Source organism: Anomalospiza imberbis, chromosome W, assembly GCF_031753505.1.
Source record: "Anomalospiza imberbis isolate Cuckoo-Finch-1a 21T00152 chromosome W, ASM3175350v1, whole genome shotgun sequence".
Lineage (NCBI taxonomy): Eukaryota > Metazoa > Chordata > Aves > Passeriformes > Viduidae > Anomalospiza > Anomalospiza imberbis.
This window is the reverse complement of record NC_089720.1, coordinates 4,213,627-4,234,620: the sequence shown is the minus strand read 5'-3', so window position 1 is coordinate 4,234,620 and position 20,994 is coordinate 4,213,627. Positions and strand designations below refer to the sequence as shown.

The 20,994-nt window shown below is 38.2% G+C and overlaps 1 protein-coding gene across 5 annotated transcripts in view; it reads left to right on the top strand.

Annotated features, from left to right (window-relative positions):
* The first annotated feature begins 11,103 nt into the window (after positions 1-11,103).
* LOC137464248 (zinc finger RNA-binding protein-like) overlaps positions 11,104-20,994 on the top strand; it is a 63,370-nt gene continuing 53,479 nt past the window's right edge. For 3 of the 5 annotated variants that reach the window (XR_010994096.1, XM_068175546.1, XM_068175547.1), the window contains exons 1-2: positions 11,105-11,364; positions 11,611-11,695. Coding sequence is in view for 4 of the 5 variants with exons in the window: in XM_068175546.1 (XP_068031647.1) it covers positions 11,328-11,364; positions 11,611-11,695 (122 nt within the window). In the remaining variant the exon portion in view is untranslated. Of the gene's footprint in view, positions 11,365-11,610; positions 11,696-20,994 lie in introns of all 5 variants that reach the window. The other 2 variants (XM_068175545.1, XM_068175548.1) reach the window with 2 other exon arrangements.

Sequence of the window (20,994 nt, the reverse complement as noted above, 5' to 3'; positions counted from 1 at the left end):
AGCTGGATACAAGAAGAAGAAGAAGCAGCTGTGGAAAAACGCTTTTTGCTAAACCCAGAAAGATTTGAGGAAAACTGATGGAAAAAGTTAATGTGATTTTGTCTCCCTTTTATCACTTTCCCTGTGCTATTTAAGAAGTCCTTTTCAGGTACTTCTGAACCATCAATAGGAACCAGGAAAAGAGGGTGAATTCATGCCAGCAAAATCAAAGGACTTATGAAGAAATCTGAGGAACGGACTATCACATCTAAACTGGGTCATACCAAATTGAATTTTAAACAGGGACTGGGTGGTAATGGTTTGGGAAGACCCAAATAATCCAAGGAATGTACAAAGAATAAGACCTAATTGAGAAATAAGGCCAAGCTTACATCACTGGTTTCAAGTACTGCCTGAATAAACCCTGAGATGCCTCTGACACATCCTTCGGGGAGGAATACTTCCACTTCAAACAGGAGGATCACGATTGGTTTTAGAAAAAGAGTTCTTATATTCTGGCCTTAGCTTATGAGTTGTACAGGGAAGAGGGGGAATTACCATTTTCATCAGTGCCATACTGTATACTTTATTAGATTCAAACTGAAAAGTGCTTTTATATGGCTCTACGCAGATATTTACTATATATGTATTATGTTATATTGATTAGTAGTGCTGAATTAACATTTTAATATTATGGTAAATGTAGTTTTGTAGTTACAGTGGAGCTTTTGTAGTTAAAATAGAAACTATGTATGTGGGAAGAAAGGAATGAGGTACTTGCATCGAGATAGCAGCCACAGGAAACCTAAATCTTCCAGAGAAAAAGAATGTATGGCTCCCTTATCAGAAGAAACTAACTTCTTCCTGCCGCGCTCAGCCCTGAAGATGCCACAGGATTAAGAGGAAGATGTTGACACTGATCAGAGTTCTTTGTTTCGACAGACTTTATACATAATGTATGAGATATATGAATATGCAACAGACTATTGCTTTTAAGGGTTAATCCTTTTAAGGATTTTTTAAGGCATGCTTTTCGTGGCTTAGTGCCCGAGAGCATCCGGACATCCATAATTCTTTGTTTTATTGTCCTTTATGGTCCTCTGATTGTCCAAAATTCTTATTGCTCTAATTTTTATTACGGTTTTTATACTATTAAACTTTTTAAAATTCTAAAAAAAGTGATTGGTACGGGACGCGCTGTTTCTTCGCTGGCTCTCCTGGCTGGTGCCCGCTCAGCCCCTCTCTTCCCCCTCCCCTTTCCCCCCTCACTCCCCTTTCCCCCCCTCTCCCTCAGAAACCATCCTGCCTCCCGGGGTTAGGACCCCCAATAAGCCCTCATCTAATTAGCACCCTCAGAATCCGTGTGGAGTCTCCTTGCCTGCCTGCTGCTACCAGTGAACACGCAGCCAAGGGGGGGCCCCCCGGGACACTCCCGGGGGGTCCCCCCCCTCGAAACGCACCTCTACTCCCAGGTACTGGTCCAAAATTGGAAAGCAATGTTAAGAAACTAGCTTGTGAGGTTATGTATTGAGGATAGGATGGTGGAAGAAATAAGGATTCTTCCTTTTATCTGTTACAAATGTTTTGATGTTTCTTCCTTGTTTAATCCCATATTTCATTTGATTACCAGCATAGTCCAAAGAATGCAAGTAGACAAGAAATGTTGCTCAAGCCAAATGATTTGTAAAGAATAAGAGGGGGATTGTGAAAAATGCATATTAAATTATTTGCTCTTCGCAAATATTAAATTGAATACTATATGTGTTATGTTGGAAAGTTATTTTGTAGTACTGTATTAATCCTTTTTAAGTAGTGTGATAGATATACTTTTAGGTTATAACATAATGTTAAAATAGAAACTATGCGATGTAAGATATTTTTTAACTAGCTCAAGAAAGGGACGAGATAATCAATAAATTCTTCGCACAGAGATAACAGCAACAAGACACCTAAAGAGTTACTGCCTCCTTATCAGAAAAGACAAACATCCTTCCACCTCCTCTCCGTCTTTAAGGAGCCACCAGGATTAAGGGGAAGAAGTTGACGATAACCAGAGAACACCCTTTGTTTGAAAATAATTTATGCATCATGTATGAGATAGATGAATATGTAACAGGTTACTGCTTTCAAGGGTTAATCCTTTGTGAGCATGTGTGCTTTCTGGGCTTAATTGTTCTAGGAAGGCACCTGGACAGTCCGTATTTCTTTCTTTTTTATTGTCCTTTATTGTCCTAACTCTGATTGTCCAAATTTTTATAACTCTATTTTTATAACCATTTTATTACTGTTTGTGAAAAACACATATTTTATGATTGGCTTTTCTCAAATATTAAAATGACTATTATATGTGTAATGTTAGAAAGTGATGCTGTATTAATTCTCTTAAGTAGTGTGCTAAATATAGTTTTATGTTACAACGCAATGTTAAAATAGAAACTATGCGATGTACGATTTTTTTACTAGCTCAAGCAAGGGATAAGATAATCAAGAAACTCTTTGCACAGAGATAACAGTGACAGGACAAAGAGTTACTGCCTCCTTATCGGAAAAGACAATCATTCTTCCACCTTCACTCCATCTTTATGGAACCACCAGGATTAAGGGGAAGAAGTTGACAAAAACCAGAAAAGTTGTTAATTTGCAAGGAACTTATGCATCATCTATGAGATATATGAATATGCAACAGGCTATTGCTTTTAAAGGTTATCCCTTTGTTCACAAGGAATGCTTATCGGACTTAGGTGCCCAAGAGCATCCAGACATCCAAAATTCTTTGCTTTTTATTGTCTTGTAATTGTCCTAACTCTAAATTTTTATTACTCTAATTGTATTACTATTTTTATGACTATTTTATTATAATAAACTTGTAAAAATTTAAAAACCAAGTGATTGGCGTTTTTCACAATTATGATAGCAGAGGATGGTTTCTAACACCTCTCTGCCAGTGCCTTGGGAGAGTCAGTGAGGGAGACGCTTTCTGCCCTGATTAGGCAGCCTCACTGTGCTCCCCTGGTGTTACTGACAGACGCAGGTTACAATCCGATGGACAAAAGGAGACAATAAAACAAAGGAAAGGGAAAGGATTCCCTAAAACCGTGGTAATTAGCCCCTAAGACTAAAGTGTACACGAAGAACAAAGACCCAAGGACAAAAGATAGGTAAGTATTTGTTGGGAGGGGTGGATAAGGGGGGGATGAAGGTGTGTGAATGAGAGGCGGGCTGGTTACCCCAGACCTGCTAAGCGAGAGCGGTTGTCTCCCATACTGTGTTTCCGTCTTTTTCGCGAGAGAAGCGGCCAGTAAATAGACAAAGCAAGTGATAAAAAGAGTGAAGGAATCCCCCCCGGGGAAAACCAGGACTGGGTCTCAGGGAAAGAGTGGGACCCCCTTGGGGGGGCAAAATAAAAGGTAATAAGAGGGTTTTCTTGGCATAATTAATTGGGGAAAAATAAAAGGTAAAAAGAGGGGTTTTCCTGGCATAATCAATTGGCAAAAAAAAAAAAAAAAAAGAAAAAAGAAAAGTAAAAAAAAAATTAAAAGGTAAAATGTGTGGGAGGGGCCCCTAAAAATTCTGCTTTGGACAACACAGCTAGATTGAGGGATATCCAAGAATACCAGCATTGGCCAGTAACACCGATTAGGTGAATTAAAAGGCACCTTCTTGTTGTGTATGCGAGGGTGGGTCCCATACCAACAAGTCCCCGTGGGTGGGAGCTGAGGCAAAACCCGCAAAACTAGCCTTGTTCCCCTGGTCGTGAAAGGGAAGTTGTGACTGCAGCCAGCCTCAAAGGTGAATTGGCACCAGAGGCAAACAAAAGGTACGTTTTCTTGTTGTGTACGCGAGGATGGGTCCCTCACCAACAAGTCCCCGCGGGTGGGAGCTGAGGCAAAACTATTTTCTCCAGAAGCAAGGGAAATTATCAAAATTGCAAGCAAAGAAGCCGGGAGTAAAGAAAATCCACAGGGCCCCCCCCCGTGAGGACAAAATGCCAACTACACCTCCTGAGTGGGGTCAAAATAATGAAGAGGGGAGAAAACATATGAATGTGTATCGTAATTTAATAATCAAGGGAATAAAAGGGGCATCATCTCGAGGGCAAAATGCTGAAGGGATTTTGAGGCACAACAAGGGAAAGGGGAGGCTCCAACTGAATGGTTGGACAGACTTGGGAGAAATATAAGGCAACATTCCAGAATGGATCCTGAGACTGATGTGAGAAAAGCTTTGTTAAAGATTAACTTTGTGCTTGGCCAGATAATGGAAAAAATTGAAGATCAGCATGACAAATCATTAGATGATTTATTAAAGGAGGATCAGAAAGTCTGTGGCCAAAGCCAAACTAAAAGCAAGGATTGTGGCAGTCACCATGCGAGAAAACAATTACAAGAAAAAAATCAAAACCACACAAGCACTACTCCTAGACATGACAGTAGTAGAGACAGGGGAACAGGAAAGAATAAAACCCCAATACAAATCAAATCTCAGGAGCACTCCAGGAATGTCTGCTTTTACTGTAAGAGCAAAGGACGTTATAGGAGAGATTGTCCTAAGAGGGCAACAGATCTGAAAATCTTCTGAGAGATGAGCACAGAAGAATAATAGGGATGTTAGAGGTTCTATTTTTTTTAGGGGACAAATACCATCTAGAGTCTGTGATAACTTTAAAAGTGGGTCCCCAAGAAAAATAATTAGAATTTGTGGTAGACACAGGGGCAAAAAGAATCTGTCAGTTAAATATTCCAAAAGATTATAGTGTGAGCAAAGATACTGTAAAAGTAACAGGAAAAAAAAAAGAGAGAAAGTTTCACAGTTCCTATCATTAAAAATGTGGTAATAGAGGGAGAAACTAAATTTTGGATACGAGGTGTTTTATCAGTCCCAGGGGTGGGTAGCAACTTATTGGGATGAGAATTACAAGTGAAATTAAGAATAAGGGTTATCCTAGAAGATGGGAAGATGACAGCTAGAGTTTTAAAATTAAGCCAAGAGGGCAGAGAAAAAAAAATTAACAAGGAAGTTTGGGCTAGAGAAGGAAATAGGGGAGGATGCTTCATACTGAACAAATGTCTTCATTGAGCTGTTGATTCAGCTAATTCTTTTCCCTTTACTGTGTACAAGTAGTTTAAATTATATCTTCCAATTTGCATTGTGATTTTTCAACTTGAAATTTGTAACTTGCTGTACTCTAAGATTGAAAAACTAGTTTACAACTGTTACATAGCCAAACCTACTTTTAATTTATTTTGAGTCGATGTGAGGCTGTTCAATCAAGTGGTTCTCAGTGTGTAAAGTTAAACTAAAGGTAACATCAGCTGCTTGGCAGGTCAATGAGAAACTTTTTTTTCCTTCCAGCCAGTCCTTTTTCATGTACCCAAATGTGTTTTGCTTTCTTGGTTTTTGTTTTGTTTGTTTGTTAGTGTTTCTGGAAGTGCTGACTACTTACAGTGCACCTGGAACAGCAGCCAGAGTTGTGCATGCATAGCACTTCTGAAAAATAGGGCTCATTTTTTTGACCTAGAATTGGAGATGGCTACATATATAAATGGGAACACACAAAGCTGGATGAAGAAAAGGTTTCAGTATCTTCTAATGTAAGCTGTTAATTTGTTACTTTCAGCATCACTGTGGGTGTGTGACACACACATTAAAAAAAAGATGGTGGGGGGGGATCTCTGCTTGCTGTAGTTTTATTTCTAGAATGAGTTAGACAGCTATGAAGAAGTTGTGGGTTCCTTGTGTGGTTTACCCAAGCCTGCAGGGAGGGCTTGGTCATGATTCCTTCTGTGCTGCAGGTAGCCCTGCAGCGTGGCAGCAGTAGCTTGCCTCTAGTGAGTTTGCAGGCAGGATGCTTCACCACTGCAGTGCTCAGGTGCTGTTTCCTATTGTGACATTAAAGCTTGAATTCAAGAGTGCCTCTTTCCATCCAATTATGTTTGTACCACAGGAGCCTCTTTGGACAGTGTTTCCTAACAGTCAAAGAGAAGGTATTGCAGAGACAAATTCCTTACTTTCTGTCTCCCCCCACTGTATTCATGTTTTGTCCATTCTCTCTTCAAATTATAGAATTGTAAAACTCATGCTCTGTGTCCTCAGATGCCCTTCCCAAACCAAACCTTGGCTTCGTTGCAAATTGCATTGCACTAACTAACATTGCCTTAAATTTTTTGGTGCAGGCAGGGTCACTTTGGAAGGAAGTTGTTGTTTATCTTGTTGCTGCAACCTTTTCAAGCTTGTGAATGTAAAATTGTGATAGAAAAACAAGTCTTTAGTTTTGGCACTGTGTCAGCTGTGAGTGGCTAGTAGCCTTGGTGGAGAGTGCCATGAATTGCATAACAAAAGTAATTTAATTTGTAAAGAAGTTGAAAAAGGGGGAGGGGTGATTGGCAGACTTACCTCTCCAAGACACTGGAATGTGGACTGATGTTAGAAGGTGGACTGATGCTGGAATGTGGATGTTAAAATGTGAAGAGAGAGAAAGAGAGGGAGAGAGAAAGAGAGAGAGAGAGAGGTGAAGGACAGAGTTAAACGCAAGACTGTAAAAAAAAAAAAAAAGCAAGAGATGTGATACATGTCATGTTATGTCGTGTTAAAATTGGCCTGGTCTTTTTTATTTAACTAATTATAGCTCACAGGAAGAAGAATTGGCCTCTGCAGCTATTAACACAGCTGGATACAAGAAGAAGAAGCGGCTGTAGAAAAAAAAAAAGCTTTTAGTAAAACCCAGAAAGTTTTGAAGAAAACTAATAGTAAAACTTATTGCAGTATTGTCTTTCTTTTAACACTGTGTTATTAAGAAGTCCCTTCCAGGTACTACTAAAGCAGCAATCCGAACCACAGAAAGAGTGTGAATTCATGACAGCAAAATCAAAGAACTTGTGAAAAACCTTGAAGAATGGACTACCACATCTAAACCGGGTGATACCAAATTGACTTTCAACTGGGACTGGGTGGTAACGGTTTGGGAAGACCCAAATGAATCAAGGAAGGTACAAAGAATAACACCTAATTGAGAAATAAGGCAAAGCTTATATCACTGGTTTTAAGCACTGCCGAAATAAGCCCTGAGACACCTCCGACACCTCCTTGGGAGAGGAATACTGCCACTTCTGACAAGAGGACCAGGACTATTTTAATCAAAGAGTTCTTATATTCTGGCCTTAGCCTGTGACTTGTACAGGGAAGAAGGGAAATTACCATTAGTATTATACTGTATACTTTATTTTATTCATCCCAGTGCTGGACACGCTAGCTGGGTTATAAGTAAATGTTGAAATTATGGAAATAATTGGTATTTTAGCTCACAAGATCTATGCTCTCGTTGCAAGAAGCATCAAGCACTGAATCTATCCCCTATAGAGAAAGAACTCAAAACAATTGAAGTAGTAACTTTGTTTCGTGGATGGGAATTATCAGTGCCTGTTGACTGAGAGATACCTGAGGAACGGTGGGAAACCTCAGTTAAGGAGTGTCGAAAAGGACTTGCCTAAAAAAATTAGTAAAAAGGAGTGACAAGGGAAAAAGAGGGCAAGCCTGGATTGACCACTGCACTCGCCACCAAGAAGATCACACATACCTGCTATGGGAAGCAACTCCATAGGCAGGGGAGGTGGGGGTATAAGCCATACCAGACCTCTGTTATTCCTGCTTCTGTCACTTATTTGTTGTCTTTTACCTTTCAAGATACCGACAAGATTGTGTCACAAATGCTACAGAAAATATTACATGGAAAGAAACTAAAGTTCCTTTTTTGTTACACATACCCATGTCAACAGCCATTGTTATAACCTATCCAATTTGAGTACCTGCCGGCAAAATGGGGAAAAATATTGTATTACAAGGAACTTAGGAAAAAGTGGTAATAGATGGGGCATTGAATGTCCAAAAGGAGAGAGATGGATTTGTTTTACATTTGATTTCAGAAATACAGTCCAAGATTCAGCAAAAAGGCAATTAGTAAACAAAAAGGTGAAACCAGTACAGCAATCTACCTCTGTATTAAACCCAAATAATATACTGAATCGTATTATAAGACTCCAAGCAGTTATAGAGAAGATAACAAACAAAGCCGCTCAGGCATTAGAATTAATATCGAATCAGCAAAGCCAAACAAAAACTCTAGTGTATCAGAATAGGTTGGCTTTAGACTATGTATTGGCTAAAAAAGGGGGCATTTGTGGAAAATTTAATATATCAGATTGTTGAAAATAGATGACAACGGGAAAGTCATCCTGGAAAAAAACAAAGAATATGAGAAAGAAATAACCCAGATACCAGTCCAAAAGTGGGAAAACAATGTTAAAAACTAACTACTGGGGTAATGTATTGAGGATGGGATAGTGGAAGAAATTAGGATTCTTCCTTCCATGTTTTACAACTGTTCTGATGTTTCTTCCTTGTTTAATCCCATATGTTATTTGATTACCAGCATAGTCCAAAAAATGCAAGTGGACAAGAAATGTTGCTCAAGCCAAATGATTTGTAAAGAATAAGAGGGGGATTGTGAAAAATGCATATGAAATGATTTGCTCTTCTCAAATATTAAATTGAATACTATATGTATCATGTTATATTGATTAGAAGTGCTGTATTAACATTTTAATAGTATGGTAAATGTAGTTTTGTAGTTAAAATAGAAACTATGTATGTCGGGGTTTTTTTACTAGCTCAAGCAAGAGATGAGATAATCAAGAAACTCTTCACACAGAGATGGCAGTGATGGGGGCCCATAAAGAGTTACTGCCTCCTTATCGGAAAAGACAAACATTCTTCCACCTTCTCTCCGTCTTTATGGAACCACCAGGATTGAGGGGAAGACGTTGACAAAACCCAGAAAAGTTATTAATTTGCAAGGAATTTATGCATCATGTATGAGATATATGAATATGCAACAGGCTATTGCTTTTAAAGGTTATCCCTTTGTTCACAAGGCATGCTTATTGGGCTTAAGTGCCCGAGAGCATCTGGACGTCCTTAATTATTTGATTTTATTGTCTTGTAATTGTCCTAACTCTAAATTTTTATTACTCTAATTGTATTACTATTTTTATGACTATTTTATTATAATAAACTTGTAAAAATTTAAAAACCAAGTGATTGGCGTTTTTCACACATTTTATTATTATTAAACTTTTAAACATTTAAATACCAAGTGATTGGCCTTTTTCACACTGTTAAACTTTTAAAATTTTAAAACAAGTGATTGTCGTTTTTCACACCACGTGCTCAACAAAGCTGCTGTATCACTTCCCTCCTCAGCTGGACAGGGGAGAGAAAATATAATGAAAGACTCATGAGTCTTTCATTATATTTTCGGACAAGGAGAGATCACTCAGTAATTACCATCACGGGCTCAACAGACTCAACTTCAGGAAATTAATTTAATTTATTACCAATGGCTATTAGCAATTAACAGAGTGGGATAATGGAAATAAAAACAAATCTTCAAACAACTTGCCCCCCACCCCTCCCTTCTTCCCAGGCTAATCTTCACTCCTGATACCTCTCCCCTGCCCCCTCCCCCAGGAGGGCGGGGAGATGGGGAATGGGATTTGCAGTCAGTTACTATCACACCTCTCTGCTGCTTCTTCCTCCTCATGTTCTTTCGCTGCTTCTTCCTCCTCATGTTCTTTCCCTGCTTCAATGTGGGGTCCCACCCACAGGAGACAGTTCTCCACAAACTTCTCCACCGTGGGTCCTTTCCACAGGCTGCAATTCTTCATTAACTCCTCCAGCATGGACTCTCCATGAGGTCACAGGTCCTTTGGGTGCATCCACCTGTTACCAAATGAGTTATAGTTCTTTAAAAAGGAGCCTAGGCAGCAGTGGGGGGAAATTGTTGAAAGGGGAATTAATCCGTGAAATAGGTAACAGATTATGGGCAAGAGCTGGGTGATGTCCATGTGATAGAAAAACAAATTAAAAGTTTAGGGCCACATGTTGCCCTCTTCCTTTCCCCATTAGCTGAGGTAGCAGGAAGGTACAGCCTTTCCGAATTACCTATCACATACCCTCCCCTTGATCCTGTCATTTTCACCCAAAGTTCAGAAACTCAGACTTGTGCGGAGCCATTTGTCTGTTTCAGGAGTCAAACTGTCGGGGTTCTGTAACAAACCTGCGCTTGAAGTTGGTAGAGACATTAAGACCCATTTCAAAGACGTTAACACCTATACCCTCACCCATGGAATTGTTTGTAAAGACATTAGCACCCTCTCACTACTGTGGTGTGTTGTAGGTTTTCAGGAAAGAATGAGAAACTGACCCTATCTTTGCAATATGAGTCCACGGGTACAGGTGCGGTGTGAGTGTAGGTGTGACATGGGATGATGTCTTATAGATGCATATTATATGATTGGCTTTATGCAAATATAAAAATGAATACTATATGTGTCATGGTGGAAAGTTATGCTGTATTAATCTCTTTTAAGTAGTGTGAATATAGTTTTTAGGCTACAGCATAATATTAAAATAGAAACTATGTGATGTAAGACACTTTTTGTAACTAGCTCAAGGAATGGATAAGATTACCAAGAAATTCTTTGCATATTGATAACAGCAACAAGACACGAAAATCCAGAGAAGAATTATTGCCTCCTTATCGGGACTGTTCAGACTTCTTCCAGACTTCTAGGAGCCAAGAAATTGATTTACAAGATGAAGGGGGGGGGGCAGAAACTAAGCAGAAGACATCCTTTGTTTGAAAAAGAATTTTTGAATCATGTATGAGATATATGAATATGCAACAGGCTATTGCTTTTAAGGGGTAATCCTTTGTTTGCAAGGTATGCTTTTGTGGCTTAGTGCCCAAGAGCATCCGGACGTCCGTAATTCTTTGCTTTTTTATTGTCCTTTATTGTCCAAATTCTTATTGCTCTAATTTTTATTACTATTTTTATAACCATTTTATTACTATTAAACTTTAAAAATTTTAACACAAGTTATTGGCGTTTTTCACAGATGGAAGGAGAGAGAAAGGGGACAGGCAGGAGGAGTGGTACGTGCAGCGTTACTCTAAGAACAGCTCTTCCTCGCGCCTGGGCCTCAGCGAGGGGAACTACAACTTCCAAGAACCTTTGCAACATCAAGCACAGGAGGATTCACGCCTCGAGTGTGGTGGGAGCCTACGCGACATCGAGGGTGCTCTTCTGCGGGCGGGGGCGTAGCCATTGGCTGAACTACAACTTCTAGCAGCCCTTCACACATCTCGCGCGTGCGCACAGCCTTGGTCCGGCCACACTGCTGTTGTCGCCGTAGGTGTGTGTGGAGGGGGGAAGGGAGTGAGCGAACGCGGCGGTGAGGAGGGGGCTGAAAGTTCAGAGTTCAACCGCCGTTGTCCCTGCTAGCTTGCACTCATGATTCCTATATGCCCGGTAGTTTCTTTCACCTATGGTAAGTAATGACGCTCGATGTTTCTGTGTGTCCGTGAGCGTGGGGGGAGGGGGGCGGCGGCGAGGGGGAGGAGATGCGGCCCGCGCGCGGGGCGGAGGAACGGTGGTCCTGAGGCGCCGCGTCTGACCTGGCGCTCGCGCGCACTTCTGTCTCTTGTCTGTCTGTCCCTTTCTCTCCCCGCCTCCTCCTGCCGGGCCTCCTGTCATGGCCCCGACCGCTGCCGCCTCTTGGTTATCTTCGCCACAGTGCCCAGCCGCCTGGGAGAAGATGCCAAAATGGCCACCGGCAACTACTTTGGATTCACCCATAGCGGGGCTGCTGCCCAGTATAGGTAACCACCTCGACCCCTCCCTCCCTCTATCCTTGCCCGGAGTCACTTCCCTCTTCGCCTCCGGTTTCGTGTCCCTGATCGGGATCTCCCCGCCCCCTCGGGGTGAGTGCTCGGGACTGCTCCCATCCTCCGCCCCGTGTAGGGCCTGCTTCTGCAACCCGCTACTCCGCGATAGTTGTGCTTGAGACCCATCTGCTTATCTGCCTCTCCCGCAGGTGTGTTTTCTTATCCTGGTAAGGACCTCCCTGTATCCCCAGTGGTGTGAGGGTGGGGAGGTGGAGCCGGACACCACGGAGGAGGCAGCATCAAATCCCAAGGCCCTTAAATTAATATGGGCACTTAGAGTCAACAACGCCAGCAAGTTACTGTCTGCTGCCCCCCGGACACTTCTCCTTCAGTGAAGATGGGGCTTGCTCCCCAAGTCTTTGCTTCCCCCTATGTCAGTGTGGGAGGATGGAATCCTTTTTAACACGTGTTAAAATTACACCAACCTAACCTATGGGATAGATAAGGGAAGAATAGAAACACCAGAAAATACAGGGGACTGTCCCATTCCACTGAAGTAATGTTATAAATTATGTATTAGAAAGTAGAGAAAGTACTTTTGGAGGCATGCTTCTTTTAAAAAGATTTCCTACTTGGGTATCTACGATCAGGAGCAGGTCTTATAGTGGAGCTTGGGGACCTGGAACCATATATTTTGTATAGGTATGTTGCCTTAAATTTTTGCATCTTTGTGCATCCAAATTGTGTGTCAGACTGTTGAAAAGTAATTGGTAGCATCTATTATCTCACATTTTCTGAACTCAAATTACTTAATTTGACAAAACCCAGATACAATCATGAACATCATCACATTTTTGGCTTGTGTTGGAGTAGCACCTTGAAGTTCATATTTGAATCTCTGTTATTCATTTCATAAATGTATAACAAAGGCCTTCTTTGACTCCTAAGTCTTAGTTAATGGGAAAATAGTAGGCTAAAGCAAATATATGAAATATGAGGGATTATAGGCAAATGAATGCAGATGTGTGCTACTGTCATCTAGCTAATCAAAATTGCATACCCGATATAGTTTCAGGAATATATAGTTTTATGTGGGTCTTGGAATGACTCCCAAGTGATTATTTTCTGGAAATGGGCATAAAATAAATTAATTTCCGTTTATTCCAATGTATAATAATTAAAGGAGAGGATTAAACTTAGCTGATATATTTGTTCTTTTTTTTTATTAGGTACTCACAGTATGTTTATGTTTTACTTGACAGTTGTGAAATTTGAAAGTGTGTTGTCATGGGTATGAAGGATTTTTTAACATAGAGGATTTTTTTGGTAAATAAATAAACAATATTTGAGTAAATAATAAACAGAGATCCATATATAAATGCAATTTTGAAGTGGAGATTCATTTTTTAAAATTGTTATTCCTTTTATTGTGGAGCTGAGGTGGTCTGTAGACTTAAGAACCTGAACAACTAATTTGATATTTCCTTAAAACCATATAATTGGAATACAGTTCAAGTTCAAAACTGTTTTCATAGTTAATCCTAAATGTATTCTTGAGAAAATGGAAAGACTGATTGAAAGCTTTTTCTTTTGCTGTCAAAAGTACAAGATACTATTCCATTTACATATCAGTAAAATACTCTATCCTATAAATGGTTTGTATATTTGCCATGTCTGAAAGTGAAGAGACAAAGCAATCAGTGTTAAAGCAGTCCTTTCATAAGAATGAATTTAATATTTTGAACAGAAAACACAGGAGTCAGTGTCTAAAAGGGAGTTTATCTTAATGTAATGACATAATGATTTAATGAGAGAAGCATTAGATTATGCAAATACCAATACAGAAAATTTTTCTGAGTATTGCAATACCTTTGTGCTAGTAGTGGTATTAGGCCTAGGGTTATAAACCTGCATGCAATGCAAAACTCTGTTACTTATTTAAGTAACTATTAATCCATTTATTTACAAGCCTGAAATAAATGTGAAATTTGGTGATACTGGTCCTCTTTAGTTTGTGTGTGCATGTGTGTGTGCATTCTGTAGGTCACCTTAACCACTGTGTGTCTATTCAGTTTGACATGAACAACCTAATATTGGCTTGTTTTTTCATGTGTAAAAAATAGTAGCATTCTTGATTCACTGCTGGAGAAGAGGCATAATTATGCTTTTATTTTGAAGTTGGCTGACTGAAATGTGAGGATGCTGATGGAGAGATAGGGACATTGAGAATTGTTTGGACAGAGAAGTGTGCAAATGTGATGGTCTCTATCTTGTTTCAAGATTTTGGTTCCTGTTAAGAAGATAAAGAACCTTTGAGCATCTGAGTTTCATCTTACTTATGTTCATACCATGTACCTACTCTAATGAGATAGGTCACAGATATTATGTTCTTGGGTAGTTAGGAGTGAATTGTTAACTTCGAATTGCTAAGTGTGGTGAGTCTTTGCAGGTAAAGGCAATAATTGTAGTAAATAGGGTCCAGAGCCAATCACAATGCCTGTGAGTTTAGATTAAGATGCAGTCTTCTAGGTAGCCATATGGAAGTGAACTCTTGCAATTATAGCTAGTTTTCTATTCAAGTGCAGTGTATGATACCGGATATTCGAGACTTGTACAGAAGTATTATGACCCACCCTAGAAGGCAAGGGTAACCTAGGTTCTTGTTAATCCCTTGGGGTGGATTAGAGTGAAATGACACTGATTGATGTTTGTAAATATATACATATAGGATTTATTTTAGAACAATTTGGTTGCAATTGAAACACAGACGAAAAATTAAAACCCTACAATTCTTATAAAGATTTGTAGGGATGGTATGTTTATTACAGCGTTGGATGCATGTGGGGGATTGTTCCTCTTTAAAGGACATGTGTGCCCTTGAGGATTTTCGATCTTTTTTTTTATTATTCTTTACTAATTTACATATTTATAGAATTTTAGAATAGGTTTATGTATATTCATTTTGTTGTTTTTGCATTACACTTACAGCTAGTTACACTATTACTTAGTTTTTTGTTAGAAAGTATAGAAAGAACTTTTGGGTTACTTTGCTTTGTTTTAAGGTTTAAGGAGTTTCTCTTATTTCTCATCTCTTTAGCTTGGAAATTTGCATTTTTTTTTCTTTAGCTGGGGCAGTTCTATTAGTTGCAAAGCTACTAGACTAAATAGCATATTTTACTTATGCTAGCAAGCTCAAAGTGGTACATTTTATCTAAATCTAAATGGATTTCTACTCTGTTAAATTTTCACTCTCATTCCCCCCTTTCCATAAGATGATAATTAAATTTTTTAACTTAATGTAAAATTTTATGTTAATAAGTGTTTTTTAATGCTTTATTATGTATATTTGACTTACTAGGCACAATTACAATAGCACAAGGAGTTCTTAAGTATACGCAATTTTTATTAGTATATACAAGCACAGTTTTCTGATCAGTGACTGGATGAATCTTGAAGTGGTACATACTTTGTTTATTGTCAAGACACACATCTTGAGCATTAGTAGTATTGTTTTTACAAATGTATCTTAGTTGTTCTTTAGTAGCACAAGATTTTAAGTTTACTGTTTGTCACTTTTCGTTTACTTTTTGTGTTTGCACTTTATGTTCTGAGAGGTAGAGTACTATTTTTTATGATTTAATCTTAGTGTGATAATGGGGTGGATAATATAAATAGTGGTATCGCATACAGTAAGTATAAAGGTAGTGGTTATATTAGAAGCAGGATTATAGGTTACAGATGTTTCTGAGATTTCTTTATATAATTAGAAAATTTGTTATAGTCTACCAGGACTTTCTTTTAGAATTAATCATATTATCTTAGATAATTTTTTGAATTTTAGCTGGAAAATTATTTTTACCCCCTCCTGTATGATTAAAGTTGTTGTTGCTTGCATCTAAAACTGTGCTTGTATAAAACTGAAAGTTAAAGATATGTTATCTTGAACTATATTAAGCGCTTCTACTATTAATTTGAGATCTTGGACTCTGGTCTTTTAGGGATAACTGCAGGGGTTGATTTAAGTTCACGAGTCTACTTGTTGTAGTGACTAGTTTTCTTATAGATTTAGAGTACTGATTAGAACTTGGGACTAAGGCTATTTAGTATTGTTTTGGATAGAGGTACTTTAGGATTTTAATTACAATTATATACAAAATAATTTTATAAATAAAATTATAAACTACTCTCTTTGCAATACATTTATTTTGCTCAAATAAGTTTTAGTTTTAGTTTATTGTTTCTCGGTGTTAATTTTTAAGGGGCTTTTGGGGCTTGTTTCATTTGAGTGTGGTGGATTTGGGCATTTTGCTTTTTAATTTTGATTGTGGTGAAGGTGGTGGGAAGCATTTGGAATGGTTCTTCTTACTGTGGTTATAAAGTCTTTTTTGTAAGAGACTTAACATATACCTAATTTTTAGGCTGTATGTTATGTACTGGTTTACTTAGTTTTCTGCTTTGAGTTCTAGCTACATGTCTTTATTTTCTTTGACTTGTCTGCCTAAAGTCATGATATAGGTTTTTTGCACTATTTTGGAAATAAAATGTGATTCTTTGTCTGGGAATATTGTGACTGGAACTTTGAAAGTGGTGTTATTTACTCTGGCTATCTTGATAGTTTTGGTGGGGAACGCTTCTGGCTACTTTGAAAATGTATTTGTTAATACTTATAAATACTGACACCCCCCTTTCCATGGGAGTTTTGAAAAGTTAATTTATTACTGTTGTTTGAGTCTAGGCAATTGTGGTGTATTGTTTCTTCTTGATTTCTACAGAGAAAATAAGTTGGGTTAACAATGTTAGTTACTACTTTCTCTATATTATTTTGTTTTACTATGATGGTTTAGTACTTTAGGAATTTCTGTGGTGAGAGCTGGTGGTTGCTTTTTACTTGTAGTACTGTGGACACTGTGTGGGACACTAGTATAGTTAATTTTTGTCTTAGGGTAAACTTGTGTGCTTCTTGTATATTTAGCATGACTGCTGCTACAGCTCTGAGGCAACTTGGCTATCTTTTGGCATTGTATTTAGTTACTTGGAAAAGTAAATAACTGCCCTCTGGTATGAATTTAAGTCTTGAGCTACATGGGAGAATAGAAAAAATAGTTTACTTACATTTGGAAGTTTTAAAGTTGGAGCTGACATGAGGGCACTCTAGTTGGTGAAAGGTTTGTGTGACTTCTTTTGTCTACTAGAGAGTTCTATTTGACGAACAGTCCGTAATTATAAACTTACAGCTGGTACTACTCTGCTATGCTTGTGGGTTTTTTTTTTTTCTTTTTCTTGTGGAGTTTCTTAGGACTGGATTTTTGTAAGTTGTTCTCTAAACAGAGTGGGGGAATCCTGAAGCTTTGAGGCACATGGACTATGTGAGTTGGGTTTTGTGCTTGCTTTTAGGGCTTTTTTTATTTAAATGTAAAACTTTTCTGGCTGGTTTTGTGGATAGGGAGGTAAAAGAAAGTATCTTTCAGATCTAAAACAGTAAACTAGGTTAGTTCAGGTGTTAAACAAGTTAGTAAGGTATATGGATTTGTTACTACAGGATATAAATCTTGTTATATTATTGACAGTTCTTAATCTTCTACTATTAATTATTGGGCTGATTTCTTCCTTATCTTCTTTTTCAGAGGGTACTGTTTAATTCTTACTGGTTGTGTCTCTTTTTTAAGTTTGATTACTATGGGGGACGTTCTTCACCTTTTTTGTTACATTAGAGGCTTATAATCCTGAAAAATACTTAATATCTTTTCACTTTTTTTTATTTTTAATGGCTGTTAATGTTAAACTTAATACCTCTATGTATTTTTGATTATTTACTTTTAGAGTAACCTCCCCATTTTAGAATGTTTAGTGAATTGGACATATATGAAAACTTGTAAATACTTTATTGTTACTTTAAAGGTTTGCAAAAGTATGTCTTCTTAGACTGGTCAGTTGTTCTTCACACTACAACATAATTGTTCTTTACAGGTACTAAAGCTTTATTTAAAACTGAATATATGGCCTTTGAATCAACTAAAATTCTACTTTTTTCCTTTTTCTTGGTCCCACTGCCTCTCGCAGAGGGGTCTGTTACTTCTTAGTTTTGGATGAAATTGGACTGTTAGGAGGGGGATGGGTTTGAGTGGATATATTTTCAGAGCTTGAGTCCTCTTCCCTTTTGCCGAGGTTTTCTTCATCTTTTGTTACTTTAGGAGGAGCCTTTAACAAATTATGTATGTTTTTGTGTTTCAGTATGATAAACTTTGTCTGATTTTATACATTGCTGCCTATATGGCATGCTGAATAAGATGTTTGATTTGCTTTCTTTTTGCTTTGGTTTTTTTTTTTTTTTAAGAGCTAACACTAGTGGGTCAGAGGGAACTCTGAACCTACAGTTACTTTGTTATTTTGGGTGATTCTTTAAGGTGAACATATTAGGATACAAGACTTTATTTGCTTTTTCATCTTAAAACAGTATTGATTGTAATAAGGTATTATATTTTTTTTATTTTTTGAGCTGCTTTTACTGGTGATTTTCTTTTAGCGAGCCCCCCCAAAGGGGTTAGTTTGGGAACTTTTTTGCTCTGGTTAGTTCTTATTCTTTATATTTTTTTTGCTTTTACTTAAGTTTTACATTTTTTTTCAGTTTTTCTTACACACAGACTTCTGGGTGGTAGATATTAGATGCAATTTTTTATACATAAGCGTTAATATCTCAGGTTTTGAATCGGTTTGATTAGGAACTTTTAATTTACACTTGGGACATAGAATAGTAATACTAGTGCTTCTCACAAACTCTGCATTGTGATAGTACTCACGCAAGGTGTTAGCTTTTCAATGTACTAAAAACTTTTGGGAATTGCTTGTAGGCTATTCCATTTATTACTTTGGCATTTATCACTTTTATGGTGGGTTGTTTTTAGTCTAGATTTACTATATTACTAGCTGATGTCTGATAAAGCCTCTTTATATAAACTCATTTGTCTCTTATTTAAACTCTCTTTTACAAAATCTCAGTCTTTTCCAGTTCTCTTCTCACAAAATTTAATTAAAGCATTGTTTTTACTGACACTCACTTTGTTGCCTTGCAAAAGGCTGTGCCTGTTACAGTAAGAACTCTGATATGCCTATAAACATAGACTCCCCTTTTTATCTCAAATTTACGAGAGTCAGGGCTTAAGTTGTTGTGGGAGAGGAATTATTGGAATTCCTTTAATTTGTTTTCCTACAGTTAAACATAAATCACTATACTGTAGCTTTTCTGCAGAAAATGCTACATTTGTAAACAAAATTTAAAAATTTCTACAAATATAACTTTATAATCTAGAGAATCAAATTACTACAATGCAGGGGAAAAATTACACAAACTCACTGGGAAAGGTGATATTACTTAAAGTGCCTACTTTTTTAACACAACACAGCATACAACACTTCAGCATTTACTTACATCAGCTTTTTTTGGTCTTTACACACTCTGGACACAATCAGAATAACAGCACACAGTAAAATTTTAGGAATTAAGTTTGAACTACTGGGGCAGAGGAACTTCTTAAGTTCATCTAGCCACGGTTAAAATGTGCACAGTCTACACAAATTACTACTTTTAAACACAATAAATGTTTTTACTTACGTTTTTCTACTTGTTCTACTTCTCCGTGGGGCACTCTTTACCCCTACAGTTTATCCCAGCCAGCGCCTTGTGCTTTACTCGGCCACTTCAGATGCGAGTAGAACTTCCCCCCTCATGCCGCGGGTACACTTACTTGTTTGCTCTCTTTATACACTACGCACTTACACGATTACAAATACATTAACTATACAATGTCTGGACACTATAAGCATACAAACTTCGGGTTCATTTGATCTACCCTTAGGATTGCTAACGGCTGCTCTATCGAACAATGAACTTGTCTCTAGTCTAGCTGCCTTATTGGCTGGGCTGCTTGCAGGCGCAGGAACGAGGCTGTGCACTTGGACGTCTCTTGAGTGACTTACTAGCAGTCTTGTCTCTCTCTCTTCTGGGGTCTTTTGATATACAAACTGTTTATCTGTACACTAGCAGGTCGTTGTCTGTCTCTGTAGGTGGTAAGCTGAGATAGAGCGGAGCCCCCTCCAGGGAAATTCCTTGGGGCACACTAAGGAGGTCTGTTTTCTCTTTTGCCCTTGTGAGGACAGAAAATCTCCTGCCTGGCTCGCCATAATGAAACACGGACAAAAAATTAAAACCCTACAATTCTTATAAAGATTTGTAGGGACGGCATGTTTATTACAGTGTTGGACGCATGTGGGGGATTGTTCCTCTTTAAAGGACATGTGTGCCCTTGAGGATTTTCCATATTTTTTTATTATTCTTTACTAATTTACATATTTATAGAATTTTAGAATAGGTTTATGTATATTCATTTTGTTGTTTTTGCATTACACTTACAGCTAGTTACACTAGTACTTAGTTTTTTGTTAGAAAGTATAGAAAGAACTTTTGGGTTACTTTGCTTTGTTTGGTTTAAGGAGTTTCTCTTATTTCTTATCTCTTTAGCTTAGAAATTTGCATTTTTTTTCTTTAGCTGGGGCAGTTCTATTAGTTGCAAAGCTACTAGACTAAACAGCATATTTTACTTATGCTAGCAAGCTCAAAGCGGTACATTTTATCTAAATCTAAATAGATTTCTACTCTTAAATTTTCACTCTGTCTCACAATGGAAAGCAGGTATGTAGCCATATGAGTTATTATCTATCGTAATATAGCTATATAAAAGCATGAAAATATCATTTAAGAAAATGTATAAGGGAAAAGAAAGAAAGGATAAGAGTAAGGGAACATATTACTACCCATGGACCTGCAATGAGAATTGATGCAATTTCGATGTCCGTTGGTCACAGTAGTGATCACTGTCTTGATCCATTGGGGGTGAGGAAAAAACCCTTGAAACACAAAGTCCAATGGGATAAAATATGCTCAGGCTGTGTGGGAACATCCAGGTACCTCCCCTGGGGGGGAGCTTTCAGTCTTCTGGTGGAAAGCCTCAGAAATTAGTCTGGGGGCACTTTGGGGGTCTTTGATGGTTTATGACACCTTCTAAGACATGGTATCTGCCTCTCACATCAGCACAGTTGAGCCAGTTACGCCCCATCAGACCGGGAATCTTGTGTCCAGTTCTGGGCTCCCTCGTGCAAGAGAGACATAGACATATTGGAGAGAGTCCAATGAAAGGCCACAAAGATGATGAAGGGGCTGGAGCCTCTCACCTATGAAGAAAGGCTGAGAGAGAGAGCTCTATGAAGAAAGGCTGAGAGAGAGAGCTCAGACTGTTTAG